Source organism: Rhinatrema bivittatum, chromosome 2 (assembly GCF_901001135.1).
Source record: "Rhinatrema bivittatum chromosome 2, aRhiBiv1.1, whole genome shotgun sequence".
Taxonomy (NCBI): domain Eukaryota; kingdom Metazoa; phylum Chordata; class Amphibia; order Gymnophiona; family Rhinatrematidae; genus Rhinatrema; species Rhinatrema bivittatum.
Window position 1 is genome coordinate 170,100,896 of NC_042616.1, and position 20,546 is coordinate 170,121,441.

At 43.2% G+C, this 20,546-nt stretch overlaps 2 protein-coding genes across 4 annotated transcripts in view; one reads left to right on the forward strand and one right to left on the reverse strand.

The window, feature by feature from the left end:
- Positions 1 to 20,546, forward strand: part of RBM48 (RNA binding motif protein 48) — a 44,538-nt gene that overhangs the window by 21,214 nt on the left and 2,778 nt on the right. The window lies entirely within an intron of this gene.
- The window catches only part of EFCAB1 (EF-hand calcium binding domain 1), a 69,803-nt gene continuing 62,897 nt past the window's right edge, over positions 13,641 to 20,546 (reverse strand). Inside the window, exon 6 of the mRNA XM_029588874.1 lies at positions 13,641 to 16,141. Coding sequence (XP_029444734.1) covers positions 16,097 to 16,141 — 45 coding nt within the window. The 3' untranslated portion in view covers positions 13,641 to 16,096. The remainder of the gene's footprint in view (positions 16,142 to 20,546) is intronic.

Sequence of the window (20,546 nt, forward strand, 5' to 3'; positions counted from 1 at the left end):
CCCCACACCTCTTCTAGGAAATTCTATCTTTCATTTAGGAAAAAGTCCTATTCAAGGGCACCCTATAAAACATACAATACCTATCGAGCGTAAAATTATTACCACCAGAGATACTACCCTCAATCTCATCCATCCCGTGGATGACCTCGTCAACAGTGCCCTCAAAAGCAAGCACCAACAGCTCCTCAAAAACAGACTTCATCTTTTTGAACTATCCCGAGCCACCTCCACCACCATACATAGGTGTTGCCTTCAGCATTTTTATGCCACTTGGGAGGCGATTACTTTAGATCATTGGGTGCTGAACATCATAAGAGAAGGTTACTGAATAAATTTTCTGACACTTCCGTGCCTCCCTCATGTACCCCCCCTCCGAAGTACATCAACCCACTCACTGTACCTTCAGGAACAGTTACAAACTCTACAGATACAGAACTCTATTCAAAGAATTCCAATATCACAGAAAAATTGAGGATTCTACTCCCACTATTTTCTCATTCCAAAAATGTCCGGAGGTCTTCGACCCATCTTAGACTTACGGAACCTCAACAAACACATCCAAAAAGACCTCTCAAGAGTATCTTTCTCCTCCTACAACCCAATGACTGGCTATATTCCATAGATCTGAAGGATGCTTACTCCCATGCACCTTTCTTCCTGGCACTACCTTTGTTTTCAGGCTCAAAGCAACCAATATCAGTTCACGGTTCTACCCTTTGGCCTGTCCTCAGCCCCGAGAGTATTCACAAAATGTTTAGCGGTGGTGGAGGCTCACCTCAGGCAGCTTTTGATCCAGATTTTTCCCTATCTGGACGACTGGCTGTTAGTAGCCTCCGATCTGGCTACTCTGCAAACTGACACATTCCAAACAATCAACTGTCTTCAGACATTGGGCTTTCTAATCAATTTATTTATTTATTTATTTATAAATTTTTATATACCGCCGCTCATCAAAGATATCACGTCGGTGTACAGTGAACAGGAACTTACGCCGGAGCGTTTTACATTTAACAGAGTTATATAAGCGTTATACAATTAAAAAAAGGCAAGTATATAAATATTTGAACATAAAACAAGTAGAATCTTTTACAAAAACAGAACTATCATTTAGTTGTAACTTAACTGAGCTGAATTAAAACAACACTATAGAGTAAAGAGGGTTCAAGGGGAAAAAGGTAAAAGCTAAGGGAGAGGGTTAGAGGGTGATGGAGTTCTAAATAATAAATGGTAAGAGGGGAGCGAAAGTGCTAATCTTAAATTAGGAGCAATATGGTAGGATCATTAGAATAGGAGCAGAAATAGGAGAAGTTAGAGATGGTATATAGACAGGGGGTGTCTGGTAGAAAGGCAGGGCAGGTAAAGGAGGGGAGGACATATTTATTTCAAGTATAGGCATGTGTGAATAACCATGTCTTGAGTTTTTGCTTGAAAGTTTTGGGAGATGGCTCAAGGCGCAGTTCGGTGGGCATGGTATTCCATAACAAAGGGCCAGCAAAAGAAAGCGCTCGCGCTTTGGTAGAAGCATAGTTATATAGTTTGGGCGAGGGGGTCTGTAATGTGGCAAGGTATTGATTTCTGGTGGGTTTAATAGAGTTTTGAAATTGTAGAGTATTATTAAACCATTTCATTTCAGGATTGTGGAGGGCTTTATGGATAAGTGTTAGTGTCTTATAGTGTATGCGAGATTGAATGGGGAGCCAGTGTAAATCCTTCAAAACTGGCGTAATGTGTTCCTTTGCGTTTGTATTAGTGAGGATGCGGGCTGCAGTATTTTGCAGGATTTGTAAGGGGCGGATGGCATTTTTAGGTAGGCCTAGGAGGAGTGAATTGCAATAATCTGTTCTGGAAAACAACATGGCTTGTAAAACTATCCGGAAATCAGATGCGTGAAGTAAGGGTTTCAATTTTTTGAGTGTATGTAATTTGAAAAAACACTCTTTAAGGATTGCGCTGATAAATTTTTTGAGGGCCATTTGGTCGTCAATAATGACTCCTAGGTCTCGGACTTGGTGGGAGAATTGTATGTGCGTCGATGTTATTGGTGAGGTGGGAGAAGCATGTAGAACCTGCAAGTCCAACCTGCAACCAACCCAGATGCTACAATTCATTGGAATGCTCATCAGTACAACGCAACAGAGAGCATACCTCCCACAAGACAGGATTCAAACTCTATCCTCGCTAGCTCAGCGTCTATACATCGGCACGCCAAATCCTCCCTCCAGTTACTGGGTCATATGGCGGCAGCTATCCATGTGGTTCCCTACACGAGACTACACATGCGCCGCCTGCAATGGGGGCCTCAAGAATCAATGGTCTCAATACTTGCAACCACTCTCAACCAAGATACATCTTACAACAGAAATGTGCACAGACATTCAATGGTGGATAAACACCAACCACCTAAACTCGGGAGCACCTTTTCGGTTACCTCCCCAACAAATCACACTCATGACGGATGCATCCAGAAAGGGCTGGGGAGCCCATCAGTGCAACTTAAAAACTCAAGGTCGGGGGTGAAGGAGAGAGAGAGAAAGGAGCTCGAGCCAGTTTCCTGGAGGCTATACCTACTTAATTCATTGCTTGGACTTTTTCTCTGCCCAACCGAGGGTGAGGCTGCTGTCCCGGCCCGTCGGAAAGGAGTCGCACATGTGACATCATCGAGGAGGGACCGGAAGGCCATAAAACCGGCCCCCTCCTGTGGCGCGCAAGTGACACCGGCGCGCTGCCGAAGCCGGGCGCGCGCGGCTTAGAGAAACATCGTGGACTCAAGAGGGCCAAACATAAAATTAACTTGGAATTAGTAAGTAAAATTTGCTTCTTTTTGTATCTCTCTTCTAATCGCCCCCATTTAAAGTAATTCCAAGAGTTTAAAGAGTAATTAGTGGCATTGGAAGTAAGACCCCTATTTTATTTCTATTATACTTGTATTTTCTTAAATGCCACATTCTAAGAGAAAAGCTAGGATCAGGGAATTGGGGATGAATACCCCTAACCCAGATTCCTCTCAACCTACCATCACAGGGTTTATGGTTCCAGTCATGGATTCTTTAGCTCCACAGGCGTCCTTAGTGGTGACTCCACAGGAACGGGTGGATCAGGCACCGGACATGCAGGTCACGCTAAGCCCTGGAGCTCCGTCTACCCCCCCCCCCCCTTTTCCCTCTGAAGGTTTGAGGACATCAAGCAGTCTAGTGGGCAATAGAGAGTTATCTCCTATTGCAAGCAGAGCAGATCTAAGGATTAGCCCTGTTTTAGATCCCGGAGTGTTGGGAACTCCGGAGGGCCTAGCACAGGGAGCAGAAATGTTGTCTCCCTCTGCATTAAAGGCCTCTACTCCTAGAGGGAATATAGAAACACGGGGGAATCAAAAGGACAACAAGAGAGTCAAGCTACAGTGCTGAATTTATTGCGCCCTGCTATTCCTAAACCCACTGAAATAACTCTGGACTCTATTTGGAGTGCTATAATGGTATTGGAGAAATCCATTACTTCATTAGTAGATGTTACTTCAAATTCAGCTGGAAAACTATTAACTGTGGAAACAAATACCTCTTTAAATACCCAGAAAATTACAACTTTGGAATCTAAAGTTTCTCTTTTGCAACAAAATCAAAATGATTTGATAAAATCGGATCTGATACAACAACGTAAATTGGAAATTATTGAGAACTCTATTAGATATCAAAATTTGCGTATATTAAATTTTCCGATTTTGAAGTGGATTTCTCCTCTGGAAATAGTCAAAAAATATATAACGGAGATCCTAAAAATTCCTAAAGAAATGATGCCCACCATAGCTAAGGTTTACATGACAAAATCTGAAAGGATTGAACAATCTGATCAGGCGTCTGAACCTGAATTAGATCTGACACAGTTCCTGGAGACATCCACAGAAGTAAAGATAACAAGACGAGGAACTTTGTTTCTACAATGTGTTTTTTCTCAAGATAGAGAAATGTTATTGAAAGCCTTTTTTCGTAACAGAACATCTCAGTTTTTTTGGTCAATTGGTTTGGGTTTTCCCAGATATCACACGCTCCACTCAGGAACGTAGGAAAAAATTCTTAGCTATGCGAGCTGAAGTAGTGGGTATGGGGGCCAGGTTTAATCTCAGGTTTCCATGTCAATGTATAGTGAATATGAAGGGTGTTAAAAATGTTTACTTTGAACCTGAATTGTTACGTAATTTCCTAGATGCACGTACCTCGATGTCTCCAGTTTAATCTGTTTTTGATTACGGAATGTAATGGAAAATGATCTATGACAGCCTCTATATATTCCTACACTTTATTTCTTTATTGTTCCGCTTAAGTTGTTCATAACTTGGAATTTCTTTTTCTTTAATATTACATAGGATAAGACGAACTAGCAGTTAGAGTTATGTTAGATAACATGTATTTAGGTAGAATAACTGCAATTCCTATTTTGTATTTTTCCTTTAATTTACCTGTATTGTATGGTAAAAAAATTCTATAAATAAAAATTAAAAAAAAAAAATAATTCAAGGTCTCTGGTCTCCTCAGGAGAGCGCACACCAGATCAATCTTCTGGAACTTCGAGCCATTTGGAAAGCACTTCAAACCTTCTCTCCTCAAGTTCAGGGCAAACATCTCGTGGTATACATAGACAATCAGGTCGCTATGTTCTACATAAACAAGGAAGGAAGGTCCGGTTCATGGATACTCTGTCGGGAAGCACTTCGGTTACTGACTTGGGCAATATCAAACGAGGTCTCAATACAAGCCACTTACCTCCCGGGTTTAGACAACATCACAGTGGAACGCCTCAGCAGAATTTTCCATCCACATGAATGGACTTTAAATCGGGACATTACATCTAGACTTTTCCAACGCTGGGGCAACTCATAATCAACCTGTTTTTTTTAATTCTCTGTTAGTTCAAAATTTAATAAACATTACAAGCATATCTTGCAATATGAAATTTACAAAAATAGAAATAGATACTTGTTATACAACATTAAATGAAATAAGATGATTCCATATTTATTTTCACATTTTCCTATTTCTGTTTTTTCTTTAAAGGAAAAATTAGAGAAGCATATTGAAAGTGAGCGATTATATTGAGAAATATTACTCAATTTCCGCGGCCAAAGGAAAAAAAAAAGGCATCCCCCTTAATTTAATTTATTCTGCGATTACTTCTCTCCCCAACAGTGCTCTCAACTGCTCTGGATCCCAAAACTGATAATTCTGGTCATTAATCTTAATAATACATTTGCAAGGATATCTAAGTATAAAATGACCACCTTTTTCAATTACTACTTTTCTTAGTCCGAGGAATTTCTTCCTTCTGAGCTGTGTAGATCTTACAAGATCTGGATATATCCAGATCTTTTGACCATAATAGATTTTCAGTTTATTACGGAAAAAGAACTTTAGGACATTATCCTTTTCAGAGATAAACGCGAAAGTAACCAACAGAATACCTCTTTTTTTTTTTTTTCTACATTTATCTCTTCTTGTGACTTTGAAAGAAAGTCTGAAATATCAATAGTTGGCTCAGCAATCAATTTTTGATTTTCCAAATTATTTTTATCTTTATCTATCTGATCAAATTTTTTCATCTTAACTGTTTCATTAACATAGAAGGCATTAGTTATTGTTGGGATACATTGCTCAGGAATTTTTAAAATTTGTATAATATACTCTCTGAACAATTCCGAAGGGCTCATCTTTCCTATAATAGGGAAGTTAACAACCCTCAAATTTAATGCACGGGTATAATTCTCTATGTTTTCTATTCTTTTCTGAAATTCACCTTCTGTTTTTATTTGCTGTACTTGTATTTTTTCAACTTGTATCACCCATTGTTCTATATTGGTAATTTGTTTTTGCTGAGTCTCAAAAGTTTCAGAGTTTCTTTTTACATTGTTAGTTTCACTAATTACATCTGTAAGTTTCATACTAGATGAGTCCAATTTAGCATTATAATTCCATAAGGCATCCATCATTATTGTTGCAGGTCTAATTATTACTTCTTGGGTATTCTTATCATTTGTTTTTTTTCTCTTTTCCTGGAATTACATTTTATTCATTCTTCCTTTCACTCTTAGGTGCACTCTGTTAGTCCTGAGTAATTGAAAAATGTTCCAGTTCTTCCCTAGATAACACATTGACTCCCTCAGAATCATCACTTTTCCCTTCCAAGGGCATATGGTCGCTCTGTGGGGTACCTGGTAATCCTAGGGGTTGTTCCCCTTCTCTACCTGACAGTGCTAGAATTTCAGGCGCTCCTGGACTTAACGAGATGTCCTCAGCCATTAGGGGCAAATTCCACTCTAATTCAACCCCTAAAGCGGCCCCCTCCACAGGAGTTAACAATGGGGAATGTAACCAGCCTGCTACTGACCTTTGACCAGGCTCCACAATCTGAGTACTCGAGGAAGGCTTTATCTTCGCCTTTCTCTTTGTATATGGCTTCACAATTATAGATAACAAAGGAAAAAGGAGAGCTAGGTTAAGGAGCAGCAGCGGTATCCTTACTTAAACTTTTTAAATGCTTCTCTGATGGAGGAAAAGGAGAGTTAAGTCTATAAGTAAAATTTTATACTTACAATCAGAAGACTATTCAAATCCAACGAGCTTCCTTCAGAAAGATACAAGAACTGAAACTGTTTCCAGTCACTCCAGCCAATCCAGTCGAAGCTGGTCAAAGCTGCGTGCTTTCAACACTGCGCGCCATAGGAAGCCAGTTTATACCCTCCTTCCAGCCCCTCTTGATGATGAAACTGCCAATGATTGGCTCCCTCGACGGTCATTCTGGGCGTCGCGAATTCTGCCCACAAAAGACACAGTCTTTAATGGTATAGAGAGAGCCTCGGCAAAGGCAGGTAAAATGACAAAGTATTTCTCCAGGTAATTCTCAGATGAAAGGAATAAGCTCTCCTTGCCTCTATAATCGACCTGTTTGCCACAGAGAACAACCGTCAAACGCAGAAATTTTGCTCCATCTACCCAAGCAAACTTCATCACACTCCGGATGCTTTTCTCATCCCATGGACGGGGGGCTTATTCTATGCTTATCCTCCCATTCCACTAATATCAAGAACAATTCAAAAATGCATCCGAGACACAGCAGGATATGATCCTCATAGCTCCATCATGGCCAAGGCAACCACGGTATGCTTATCTCATGCGACTATCCATTCGCCCACCAATTCCACTGGAAAACCATCCACGTCTGTTAACACAGGAGGGAGGGTCCCTCCTTCATCCAATGCATCGTTCCCTTCACCTAACGGCATGGAGGTTGAACAGCAAGTATTAAACCACCTGGGACTTCCGTCTCAACTAGAGGGCATTCTCATTGCATCCAGAAAGCCTTCAACCAGGCGTAACTATGCCGTAAACTGGCATCATTACTCTGAATGGTGCAAGCCAAGGCGATTAGACCCTTACTCCTCAACAGTCACGCAACTCCTAGAGCAGCGCTTCTCAACCGGTGTGTCACGACACACCAGTGTTTCACCGAACACCGGCAGGTGTGTTGCACCTCTCAGTGTCCCACTGCCCCATTGTACTTTCCTTCTCCCTTTTTCCAGCCCCCCGCGGGCCAATTGGAAGCTTTCTTTCTTCCTACTCCCACTGCCCAATGGGAAGCCTCCTTCATTCTGCCTGCCCCCGCACAGGCCAGTTGGATGCCTCCTCCCTTCTACCTGCCAGTGGGATTAGGAAGAAGGGAGGAAGCCTTTGATTGGCCGGTGAGGCAGGCAGCGCCTAGCCCAGGGGTGGGATGGGAAGAATAGCAGTTTCGAACTCCGAAGCAAGGCCGCCACGGGAGCCCATCCAAGTGGCAGCAAAAAAAGAAGGCCCGCCAGAGTAAAGCCGCGGCAGAACTGGAGCCCATCCCTGAAGTGAAGGAAGAAGAAGTTTTTGGTGAGAGCTGGTGTGTCTGTGTGTGAATGAGTGCCTGGATGAGAGCTTGTGTGACTGGGTGCTTGGGTGAGAGCTTGTGTCTGTGGGTGTGAATGGGTGCCTGGGTGAGAGCTTGTGTCTGTGGGTGTGAATGGGTGCCTGGGTGAGAGCTTGTGTGAATGGGTGCGTGGGTGTGAATGTGAATAGAAGCCTGGGTGAGAGCTTGTGTGTGTGGGTGTGAATGGAAGCCTGGGTGAGAGCTTGTGTGAATGGGTGCTTGGGTGAGAGCTTGTTTCTGTGGGTGTGAATAGAAGCCTGGGTGAGAGCTTGTGTGACTGGGTGCTTGGGTGAGAGCTTGTGTGGGTGTGAATGGAAGCCTGGGTGAGAGTTGGTGCTTGGGTGAGAGCGTGTGGGTGTGAATGGGTGCTTGGGTGAGAGCTTGTGTGGGTGTGAATGGAAACCTGGGTGAGAGCTTGTGTGTGTGGGTGTGAATGGGTGCTTGGGTGAGAGCTTGTGGGTGTGAATGGAAGCCTGGGTGAGAGTTGGTGTGAATGGGTGCTTGGGTGAGAGCTTGTGTGGGTGTGAATGGAAGCCTGGGTGAGAGCTTGTGTCTGTGGGTGTGAATGGGTGCTTGGGTGAGAGCTTGTGTGGGTGTGAATGGAAGCCTGGGTGAGAGCTATTGTGTGTGGGTGTGAATGGGTGCTTGGGTGAGAGCTTGTGGGTGTGGGTGTGGGTGTGAATGGGTGCCTGGGTGAGAACTTGTGTCTGTGGGTGTCAATGGATGCATGGGCTTGATGGACCCTTGGTCTGACCCAGCATGGCAATTTCTTATGTTCTTATGTGCCATGTCATTCAGTGCCCTTGATGTGATCCTTTGTTGGTGAGCACCATAGCGCTATGGGCACCGGCACCACTGTCGGAACCAGTGGAAGTGGTCTGATGCTGTGGGATATGGCCATGAGGCTCCATGGGCACCGTCTATCGCTTTGGACTTCGCTGCTGTCATTCCATGAGGAAACAAAGATTAGCTATTCCTGATGCAGTTTCAAGGGCTGTGTCCAACCTCTTGGAGCATTATCAGGTACTGGAGGGGGTGATGCCATAGAACGCCACCCACCACCATGCACCCTGTGCATCAGTGGTACTGGGAACACTGTCGTCACACTGTTCCAGTTCACTCTACCGTGAGTTGCTGTGACAGTGGCGCGCAGAATGTGCGGTCAGGTAGAGCCAGGCATCTACTCAAAGTGCCTCGAGCGAATGCAAGCTGCATTCTGTTTGTGCAGTTCTCAGCCAAGCCAGGGTTCTGCCATCATCATGCCATGGTCTCGGCCTCCTCGTCAGTCCTGCACTGCAAAGTGCTGGGGAGTACTGGAGGGGAAGGTGTCACCACACACTCTCTGTGATTCACCTTTTGGCAGCGTGTAGCTATCTACTGTAGCAAGTGGAGACCACTATATGAGTACTGATCAGCTTGTTTCTACAGCAGAGGACTCCCCCCCCAGTTGCCCTCTGCTGTATGGGTGTGTCTGTGTGTGTATTTCCCTCGTGGCGAGCACAACAGGTTGTGCGCCACAGCCACAGGATTGTCCTAGGACACTGGGATGGTAGTGTCGGGAGTCCTCTCCTTCCTCAGAAGACGAATATGTCTTTCGACCTCTCCCATGTCAAAAAACCCTTTTGTGGGGAAGGCCCTGAGGCTTCATCCCTGGCATGCTCTGAACTGGAGCCTTGATTCTTTGAATTGGTGCATCTCCTGCAGCGGCAGTCATTGGACCGTTTTTTTGCTGGGGCTTCTCCGTTAATTAGTGTGGTGGCCTACCCTTTTGAGGGTTGTTGGGAATGGTGGATTAGTCGCTTCTGAACCTAAGCAATCCGTGATTGTCACTCAACTCTCAACTGGAGAGTTGAAAGCTTTTTTGGGATCGGGAGGCCCCGATTCCCATTACTCTTCTCCCTTCAGAAAGGGGAGATTTGACTGGGTTCCAGGGCAACTCTTATGGGTTCCCCTCTGGACGCACGATTGTCCACCCCTAAAAAGGGTATCCCTCATTCTCTGTTCCCGGGGTAGGGTTGACACCGCTTCTGACTGGTGGTTGATCTCGGTTCCTCGCGAGCTCTGAGGGCCGGTTGAGTGGTAACACTATCCTTAGGTCATTCTAAAGCACAGCAGATCTATTTCGCAAGGAAGCCTTTCCAGAGTAGATCCCTGGTGAACCTTTAAAGGTTTCTCCTGTCCAGAAGTCACCTTGATACCTGCTGAGCTCAATGGACCACTATGGCCAGTCATTCTCACCAGCAGGACCCTACCTCAGTGAGGAGGGTTCTAGTCCATCTAATTGGCGAGTTTGCCTTTCCACTATCGCCATATCCATGACTGAGGGAATGGGGGATGAGGAACCCCACACCAGAGGTGCTGTTCTTGGTTGCAATGGCTTGCGACCCCATTTTAGAGATAACCCAGTCTGTGGACAGGGGAGTCCTGGTTCATGCAACACTTGTTCCATTACTGGACTGCATACTTCCTTGGGGGAAGTATTTGCAATCTGAGGTATTAATACCTAAGCCAGGTGCTTGGCAGTCTGTTCCGAGATCGCCCTGGTACCCCTAGGGTTTCTGGGCCGGTGAAGAATTCCCGTTCGACATGGGTTTGCACTTGTTGCACCCCAGATTTCTGTCTCTTAATGGAGTATTTCTGAATTTCTTCTCTGGGGAATTTGCTCTCAGTTTCAGCTGTTCAAAGTAGGCTGAACTCCCTACTGGAATTGACTGTAAATTATTCAGTTGTGATTGGGATATTCAAACTACCGACTTGTGCTTACCCTAGCAGTCCAGTGGCCTGCCTCCTTGTGTTCTCGCTCCCTCTGACTTCCAGTTGGAATGTTGGGGGGAGGGGAGGAAAAGCTGAGGCATTCCTGGAATATCTCAGTATATACATGCAGGGAAAGATTCATCACATGTTTTCCCCATATTTTTGCCAGGCTATGGCCATTACTGCCTTTAGCTCTTCTCCCTTCACTAGATTGCCCAAAGTGCCTTCCTGCTCACCTGACCTATCCTGTAGACAGGATAGATACTCCTACCCTTGGCAGGGTGCAGTGTGTGGTGAGCTTCAGGCCTAACTTCTCACCCTGTTCGGGAATTTGGGCTAGAATCTATGCAGGGGTTGCCTTCATCCCCTGAAACTCTTGTTGCAGTTCTGCATGGTCAGCTAGGTCTGGTGCTTCGGCACATTAGGGTCTGTCCCAGGCACTGCTATTGTGCTGATTATTCTCCAAGCATTGCTTGGGCTTTCTGGCCACACTTTTTTGCAGAGACATTCTGTCCTCCAGATGTCAGTGGACCACAGTTTCTTTCTGGGGAGTTCTCAAGCCCCAGTTGGGTTTTCAGTTGTCTTCTGACACCGAAGGAAACTGTGTGGTCTCCATCCAAGACTCTTTCTTTTGTTTGCATCTCTAGGTTTTTCCTGTACCCAGGAGGTTCCAGATCTGCTATCATTGTCAGGGTTTACAGATCCAAAACCCTTTTTCCGTGATGCGGAGTATGCTTCTGCTCACATTCGCAACACTCCTCTGCTACGCATGAGGGTTTTGTGTCTGTCGTTTGTGTTTTTTCTTTGTAGAACCCAACTCTTCTCCAGCCTGGACCCCTTATGGGTTGGCTGCCTCACAGACAAAAGAGAGAGAGTTAGTGCTTTCAGCACTATTCAGTTTCCTGCTTTGTCCTGCTCGGACAGCCTACAGCTAAGGATTCACCCATATGTGAGGACTACCATCCTGCTTGTCCTCTGAGAAAACAGTTGCTTACCTGTAACAGGTGTTCTCTAAGGACAGCAGGATGTTAGTCCTCATGAAACCCACCTGCCTCCCCTGCAAGTTGGTTTCTCCATATATATCCATATATGTCATATCATAGTCTATATCATAGACTGAGGGACTCTGCCTAGGGGGCAGGGTGATGACTAAAGCTGCACATGCTCAGTAGGGCATGTTTGAAAGTTCTAGATTCTTTGCGATCAAAGTTCCATGCTGGGTTCATTCCGATGATGTCACCCATGTGTGAGGACTAACATCCTGCTGTCCTTGGAGTACACCTGTTACGGGTAAGCAACTCTGCCAAAATGGAACTTTTACCCACTCCAAGATGGGAAAGATCCCATTCTTCTTCAAGCAAAACCTCTCCTAAATCTTTTTCCCATGCTTTTATATTGTATGTGATGGAGCAGTATGCAACTCTTTGTTCATTAAAGCATACATTTTTTTTTATTTTTATTCTTTATTTATTGTTTTAAAGAGCATAAGTACAATAAATAAAATATACTGAAAATAACAACAATAATAACTGATTCTTGAGATTATACAACCTTAAATCAAATTAATAGCATAAAGAAAAATTTATATCTAACAAGAGTCAGCCTATTGTTTACATATAGGTAAATCACAGTGATAGTCTACTATCATATAAGCGGCTTTAAATTCACTACTAAGAGAGAATAAACATTAAACTTTAAGGAATAATTGCATTGATTAGACCCTTTCATATCAATAGACCCGATACTATGCACTGAGAAGGTTTCTGAGATCTTCTGGGTCTGAAAATATATAATTCTTCCCTTTAAATTTAACAAAACATCGACAGGGATATCTTAATATGAGAGATCCTCCCTTTTCCATTAAATCTTTCCTTAATGAAAGAAATTTTTTCCTTTGCAATTGAGTAGATCTTGCACAGTCTGGGTAAATCCAGACCTTTTGTCCGTAGAACAATTTTGTTCTATTGCGAAAGAAAAATTTCATTATTGTATCCTTGTCCGTGATAAAAGCACATTGGACTAATAATGTACCTCTTGATTTAACTTCGATTTCTTCCTGAGACTTTTGAATCAAATCTGACAGATCTAAAGAACTATCTTTATCACCTTTTTTTTCTTCAGAGGATAGTCTAATTTGTTCTATATCTTCCATTTGTTGTTCTTGCCCTATATTCTTTTTCTTTATCCCCACATAAAAAGCTTTTACAATAGCTGGAAGGCATTTTTCAGGAATCCCTAAAATTTGCATCAAATAATCTCTAAAAAGCTCTATTGGGTTCAATTTCCTAATAGGAAAATTATTAATTCTAAGGTTTAATGATTTTATCGAATTCTCTAACCCCTCCATACGTTTATGTACCTCTGATTCTACCATGATTTGATGATTCTGCACTTTCTCTACCTGCTGTATTCTCTTATCTAATTCCTTCATAGTTCTTTCTTGTTCTACTAATTTTTCAGAATTTTGAACTGATATATTGGTATTTTTCATAACTATCTCTGTTAATTTATTGATTGATCCATCCATCTTTACTAAGAAATTCCAAACATTATCCAAAGTGACATTTGCTGGTTTAGACATCACTACATCTGAAATAATAACTTCAACATTATGGTGGGAGTTCTCTCTATCGTCTTTGTTTAATTTTGGAGTACTAATTTTGGAGTACTAGTACTAGTTTATCCAAAATAGTATACTGAGTTGTTCCTTGGGTAATTATATCTAACTTCTCCCCTTGATGTAATTTATTACTCAGATTTATCCCTTCCCGTTTTTCCCCTGGGTTTTCTGGGAGAGAATCTCCCTCCAACCCAGGTGGAGGTGGTACTTCGGGAGCCCCAGGGCTCAAAGATGTTTCTTCGACTGGAAGGAGGGTGTTCCGCTCCAACACTGCTCCTTCAATGGTCAGCTCATCTGGGGAATTTAGAGTCAACCATTCAGATACAGTTCTCTGGCTTGAATTTGCCATCATTTCACCAGTCGGAGGCTTTAATCTAGCCTTCCTCTTGGTGTGAGGCATATTTTTTTTTTAAGGAAATAAAAAGGAAACTAGGTATTATTAAGTCAGAGTTGTATCCGATATGGAATGCAAATTTCGTAGCTATCACTTGATGGAGGGAGTTGAGAGACCTACGAATAGGACACAATTTTAAACAAGTAATAATAATTTATGTGATCTTTAAAAATAAAAAAGGAAAACGCAACAGAGAAAAAATATAATGTCCGGCTGAATCCCGGCTAAGCCCGGCAAAGCCCTGTAGCTGTGCGCCCCTTTAGTGCGCGCGCTGGCGGCAGCTGTGCGCCGCAGAATAGTCCAATTTATAACATGTAAAAGTCACCTCATTTCCGGGCAGAGCCCCGCCCCTCCGGCGGCATCAGTCGCAGGCTGGAGATCTCAAAACCGTCGGGGCAAACGAAACTGCTTACCCCCGGGAAACTCAGCTGCTGCGAACAGGTATTAAAGGTATCCTCCTTCTGCTCTCACCCTCCAAGCATACATTTTTAAGATAACCCCTTTTAATTTATCAGAAAAAGAGCAGTAAGATTCAAAAAGTGTTTTACCTTTCAGTAAGTTTTTCTTTACTACTATTGTTCTCAAAAAATGGCTCAATTGTGTGTATATATAATGAAAATGATCCTTATCATCCAAATGAAATTTCCTTGTCAGCGCCTCAAAACTGCAAACATCACTCCCATCCCAGAGATGTTCCATATGATTTATACCTTGCGCAGACCATCTCTGATATCTCAAATCCAAACCAGTTTTAAATGTGGTGGGGTTATAAAGCCAATGTTTCTGAACAGAACCCACAGCCCACTTTCCTTTGATCATATATTTCAGGTGCAGTTCTTGATGTATTATGGTTTCACCTAGAGCAGGGATGGTAAACTCCAGTCCTCGAGTGCCCCAAACAGGCCAGGTTTTCAGGATATCCACAATGAATATGCATGAGATAACTTTGCATTCAATGGAGGCTGTGCTTGCAGATCTTTCTCATTCATATTGATTGTAGATATCCTGAAAACCTGGCCTGTTGGTGGCACTTGAGGACTGGAGCTTGCCATCCTGGACCTAGAGTCTATTGCAGAGGGTCATAAAAAAGAAATTTGACAGCACTGAATACTGCTGTACATTTACAAGGATGTCCAATCATACAAGAAGCTCCCATGGATAAAACTTCTGATCGCATAGCCAGAAATGTTTTCCTCCGTTCTTGTCACTCTTGCCATGTCTGGATATATTCAAAGTTTCTGACCTTTGAACAGGGCTTTCCAATGGCAGAAATAGAGATGAAGTATATTGTTACGGTCTTGAAAAAACACAAAGGATACAAGTAAAGTCACTCTGGAGGAAATTTCCTCTTCTGATTTATCCAAAAAGCTTGACACATCGATAGAGGTTTCTGTTGGACTATCCTCCATAATTTGGGGGGACATAGAAAGATAATTAAATTTCCCAACTGGGGGCAGGGAGGAGGAACAGCAGCTTCAGCAATCTGTAACACTTTCTTTAAATACATTTTTAAAGTTCAGAAGGAAATAGAAATTTAGTCACAGGAAAATTAAGTAATACATAACTAACACTTTTTCCAGGCTTTCAGTCTTTCTGAATGAGGAGGTTAAATCTTTAATAATATTCACTTGAACCTCTTTTAATTTGCCACCTTGAGGATTCTAGCACACTCAACCTATTCTTGCAAAAGAAGACCTTTCCCTCCTGCCTTGAAAATTTAGCATGCATACCCAATGTAGTAATAGCCAATAAAAAGTTTTCATTGCAGACCAGAGACTGACTATGGTTACCAGATTTGGTTTAATCAGTAAAGTTCTACTTTAAGTTCAATTTTGGCATCCAAAACCTCTGGAGGACAAGCAGTCAGTTTCACACTATCACTTCCAGCAAAGCAGTTCAAAATCGCCTGTACCAGCTCCATCCATTAGCCCCCGAGACTGGAGCAAATTCACCATTTGTTCCAGCCGTGATACTCCTGTGGCAGGGACCAGCAAGGCGCTGTCTGATGATGTGGCTGAAGCACTCAGCTCTTCCATCAGGCATCCTCCCTTCCTGAAAGCGCCACTTGGGAACCACGATGTTGAATGACATTCAAAGCTGTGCAAAACATCTGCTGCCAGCAAGCTAGTCACCCCTGAACTGGCCAAGATGATCACTGAAACCATGAAGGGCTGGATAAGTACGTGCTCCAAAACAGATGTTTGCCGGAGCTGAGATCCCTGGACACCAGGGACCGTTCTCCTCACAGCTTCCTTCTGCTTCCCCATAGTCACAAGAAGAAATGTAAGAAGAAAATTAAACTCAAGTAAAATCTGAAAGGGAGTACAAGCCACACGCATCTAACCAGAGGATGCCATTTTGACCCCCCCAAGATTTTGATAATTCAATAATCACGATCATCCCTTCCTTCTGTCCTTCTTCTCCCTTCCCCAAGAACGATCCTGCAAAACATAGAACACTAGTGTTACTGAGATCCTGCTAGCTTTATGAGAACAATTTTAAAAAAATCTGGCACCCACCACACTGGAAGAAACAAAGGCATACACCATACTGGCTGAGTCTCACAATGATCAATGATGTATTATCAGTTTCTTATCAAGGGGCTCTCACCAGCTCTGCTTCACGTGGTGAGGCATGCCTGGTTTTCACAAAATTATTTAATTTGGATTCATTTTTTTTACACGCTCTGACCACTAGAGCCTCTGAGCAAGTCTTAACTTCACGCCAAAAAAATTGGAACAAATCAGTTAACCTTCCACCAATACTTTCTATAAGCAAAAATTAAATTGCACATAGAACATACAGAGATCAATATTTAGAGGCATTTAGCTAGTTAGCTTTTAGCCGGATAGCATGTAAGTTATCTTTTGAATATGTCCCCCACTTATCTGACTAAAATTTAGTTGGATAAGTTAGAGGTGTTTCTGGGAGGAGTTAATTCAGTTAAAATAGCACTGGAAACTCAGAGGTGTATAACCTTAAAGTCTTTAATTGGAAGATCAGGTACTTAGGTCAGGGGTTTGAGGATATCTTTAGGGAAGATGGAGCTAATAAGCTATGCATTAGTTTTTTTCCTGAAAAAGAGGTAAAACAGCTCAAGTCCTGGGGGCAGTGGTACCTTGATCGAAATTTTGAGTGCATAACAACTGAAAGCAAGGAGTATTTAACAGGACAGTCTGGCAGAGGCCAGACAAGGACAGGAAAGAAGAGCCACTTGGGAGGACTGGAGTTCCCTTGTGAGTATGTAGGAAGTGAGAAGTTGGAAGAGGTACTTGGGGAGCCTCTTTATTCAAGCATTTGTAAACAAGAGCATTTTGAATTTTATCCTGTTTTCGACTAGGAATGAACACTGTTGACGTAGTATTGGTTTTTTATTTAGTCAGTTGCTTTGACTCCTACCAAAATTCTAGCAGCGATAATTTTGAAGGAGCTGGAGGTGCTTTATACAGTTGCATGAAGCCATTGAATAAGGAGTTGCAGTAGTCAGTTTGGCTGGTGATTAGCGCATGGATTACTGTAGCACGATTATTAGTGTTAAGGGGGAATTAAGAAGTAAATATTAAAGTATGGAGATTTGGATACATTTTTTGATGAGACAGATGAGGCCTGTTATGGGGTTAGAAGATTTGGCCAGATTTTGGCACTTGATTTTTCAGACTTCCACAGCCATGTGCTGGGCTGCAATAAAGATACTTTCTTCTTGCATAGTGTTTTTATTTAGGAGTATTGATGACAAATTTACTACACAGTAGCTTAAAAAAGAAAGATCCCATATTGGTCACTTTACACAAAGTGTCCTGTTTCTCTCACCTCCTGGATCCAATTCAAGAGTTAATTGACCTTGAGTGGAACAGCCCTAGAGGCAAGTTTTAAAAAAAAAAAAGGGGGGGGGGGGCGTGCTTTAGTGGGTTTGTAATCTCTTGGATCCGAAGGCAAGGGAACAGTTGTAATTTCCGAAGGTGGATGCCCTTGTATGCGCTGTTACCAAGTGAACCACCATCCTGATGGAAGGAGGGCAGCTCTAAAAGATGCTCAGGATAGGGAGGATTGTGGCTATCCTTAACCAAGCCTTTGTGGCCATGGTAATGAATTTGCAAATTGCTTTTTGCTGCTACCTGGTGGCTTGGGCTGGTTTGTGTCTCTCTCAAGAAACGCAAGGAGTGGAGTCCAATGGTGGAATGGTGATGGAACCAGGAGCCGCATTCTTGGGATGATGTGAGCTGTGACTTGGTGTGGATGGCAGCTAGAAGAGTGGCTTCCATGATAGTGGCTGCAAAATTGGTCGGCAGCCACTATTTCCAAGTCCAATCTCACAAGGTTACTGTTTAAGGGTTCTGGTTTATTTGGAAGTGAGTTGGAGAAGATGGCGAATAGCTGCAATGAATCCAAGTTCCTCGATTGCCGGAGGACAAGAAGGTGGCATTGCATCCTTTTGCGGCGAAGGGATGCTCCAAGGATTCCTGTCTGTTTTGTCCTTATAGAGGAACAACTACTCAAATGTCTCGTCCCTTTGGAAGTACTTTTGGGGTAAGAAGCCTTGTAAGGATGTGGGCTCCAGGGCCAGAGCATCTCTGTCTTCACAATGTTGGTGTAGGTGCTCACCTATTGGATTAGGAGATAGGTGGGCATCTATCTTGTTTTTATCAAAGGTGGGCCCAGATTACAACAGACCCAGTAGGTCCTGGAAGTGGTAAGGGTTGGATGTGCTCTAAAATTTCTCTGAATTCTTCCAGATGCATTTATGGTCTCATAAGAACACTCAACAGAAGAGAGTGGAGGTGGAGACTACGTTAAGGAAGCTGTTGGAGTTGAAGGTCATAATTCCTGTTCCCAGATCGCAAGAAAGTACGGCACACTATTCCATTTATTTTGTAGTTCCCAAGAAGGAAGAGAGGTTTTTTCGGCCTATCTTGGATCTTAAGGGAGTCAATCAACATTTGCGTGTGATTCATTTCAGAATGGAAACTCTATGTTCCATAATGGCAATACAAACAGGGGAATTTCTCGCTTCTCTCAACCTGATGGGGCCTGTCTACATTTTCCCATTCGCCAGGAACATCATTTCCTATGCTTTGCTGTTCTGGGATGTCATTATCAATTTCAAGCCCTGCCCTTTGGGCTGGCTACTGCACCCAGGACCTTCTCCAAGGTCATGGTGATAGTAGTGGTGTGTCTGCAAAAGGAAGGCATTCTGGTCCATCCGTATCTGGACGACTGGTTGATTCGGGCTCAAAGTGCAGTCAAGAGTCAATTGGCATCTCGCAAGGTGATCTTCTTACTTCAGGAGCTAACCTGGGTGGCGAACTTGGCCAAAAGCAGTTTAGTGTCTGAGACAGCCTTAGAGTATCTCGGCGTGCAATTCAATAGGGAGCAGGGCAGAGTGTTTCTACAGGAATATCACATTCAGAAGTTACTCAAGTTCAGGCCCTGAGATGGACTATTCTCCCAATGGTGTGGTCTTACCTGCAGGTCCTGGAATCAATGGCAGCCACATTGGACATAGTCCCCTGGGTGAGGGTGCACATGCAGCCCCTTCAGTGTGCATTGCTCTCCCAGTGGAATCTGCAGTTGTAGAAGTACACAGTAAGACTCCACTTGCCATTGGAAGTCAGCATCCAGTTGCAGTGGTTTTCCTTGGAGACACCGGACTGGTTAGTGTTCACAACAGATGCAAGTCTTCTGGGCTGAAGGGCTCACTGACAAGAGTTGGTGGCGCAGGGTTGGTGGAATGTCGAGGAGTGGCAGTGGACCAGCAATCGGTTGGAAGTGCATGTAGTTCAACAGGCATGCTTGCGTTTCACCAAGCAGCTGGAAGTTCGAGCAGTAAGGATAATGTTGGACTAGGGTACGACAGTGGCCTACATCAATCAAGGTGGAACTAGAAGCCAACAGTTGTCAGTGGAGGTAGATGCACTCATGGTGTGGGCAGAACATCTCCAAGACATGTCCACCTCCCCTATTTATTTATTTATTTATTTATTTTTATATACCGACCTTCATGAAAGAAATTCATATCAGATCGGTTTACAAATAACATGGGGGAATAACAAAGTCAAAACCATATAACAAGAGATGAAAGTTACATATAACAAGGGGTATTAACCTGGAGGGCTAGGATAGCCGGAGCGATAGTAAGGCATAACTGAATAAAATTAGATAATACAATAATATGAAGAGGAGAGGCATAAGTGTATAGACTACACTTGTAGGAGTGTTTAGTAAGGAAACAGTGTCTGAACTAGTGAGAATTGCTGGTTCTGTAGGCTAGGGGAAGGCTTGGATGAAAAGCCATGTCTTAAGTTTTTTACGGAAGGTAAGCGGGCATGGTTCTAATCTGAGTTCTGTGGGCATCTTGTTCCAGATGGCTGGGCCGGCTGTAGAGAAAGATCTTTCTTTGGTAGATGATAGGCGAGTAGATTTCGTTGTAGGGGGTTGCAGGGTGCCTTTATATGCTTCTCTGATTGGTCTGTCTGATGAGTATAATTTGAGAGGAATCTGGAGGTCTAGTTGTTGCTGATTATGAATGATTTTGTGAATTATAGTGAGGGCCTTGTGTAATATTCTATATTTTATTGGCAGCCAGTGAAGGTTCCGTAGTATGGGAGTGATGTGAGTTCCTCTGTTGGTATTGGTCAGGATTCTAGCCGCAGCGTTTTGGAGCATCTGTAATGGTTTGATAGATGAAATGGGGAGCCCGAGGAGAAGAGAGTTACAGTAATCTGTTTTGGAAAAGAGCGTGACTTGCAGCACTGTCCTGAAGTCTTGGAAGTGGAGGAGGGGTTTGAGCCTTTTCATGACTTGTAATTTATAAAAGCAGTCCTTGGTAGTGTTATTGATGGCTTTCTT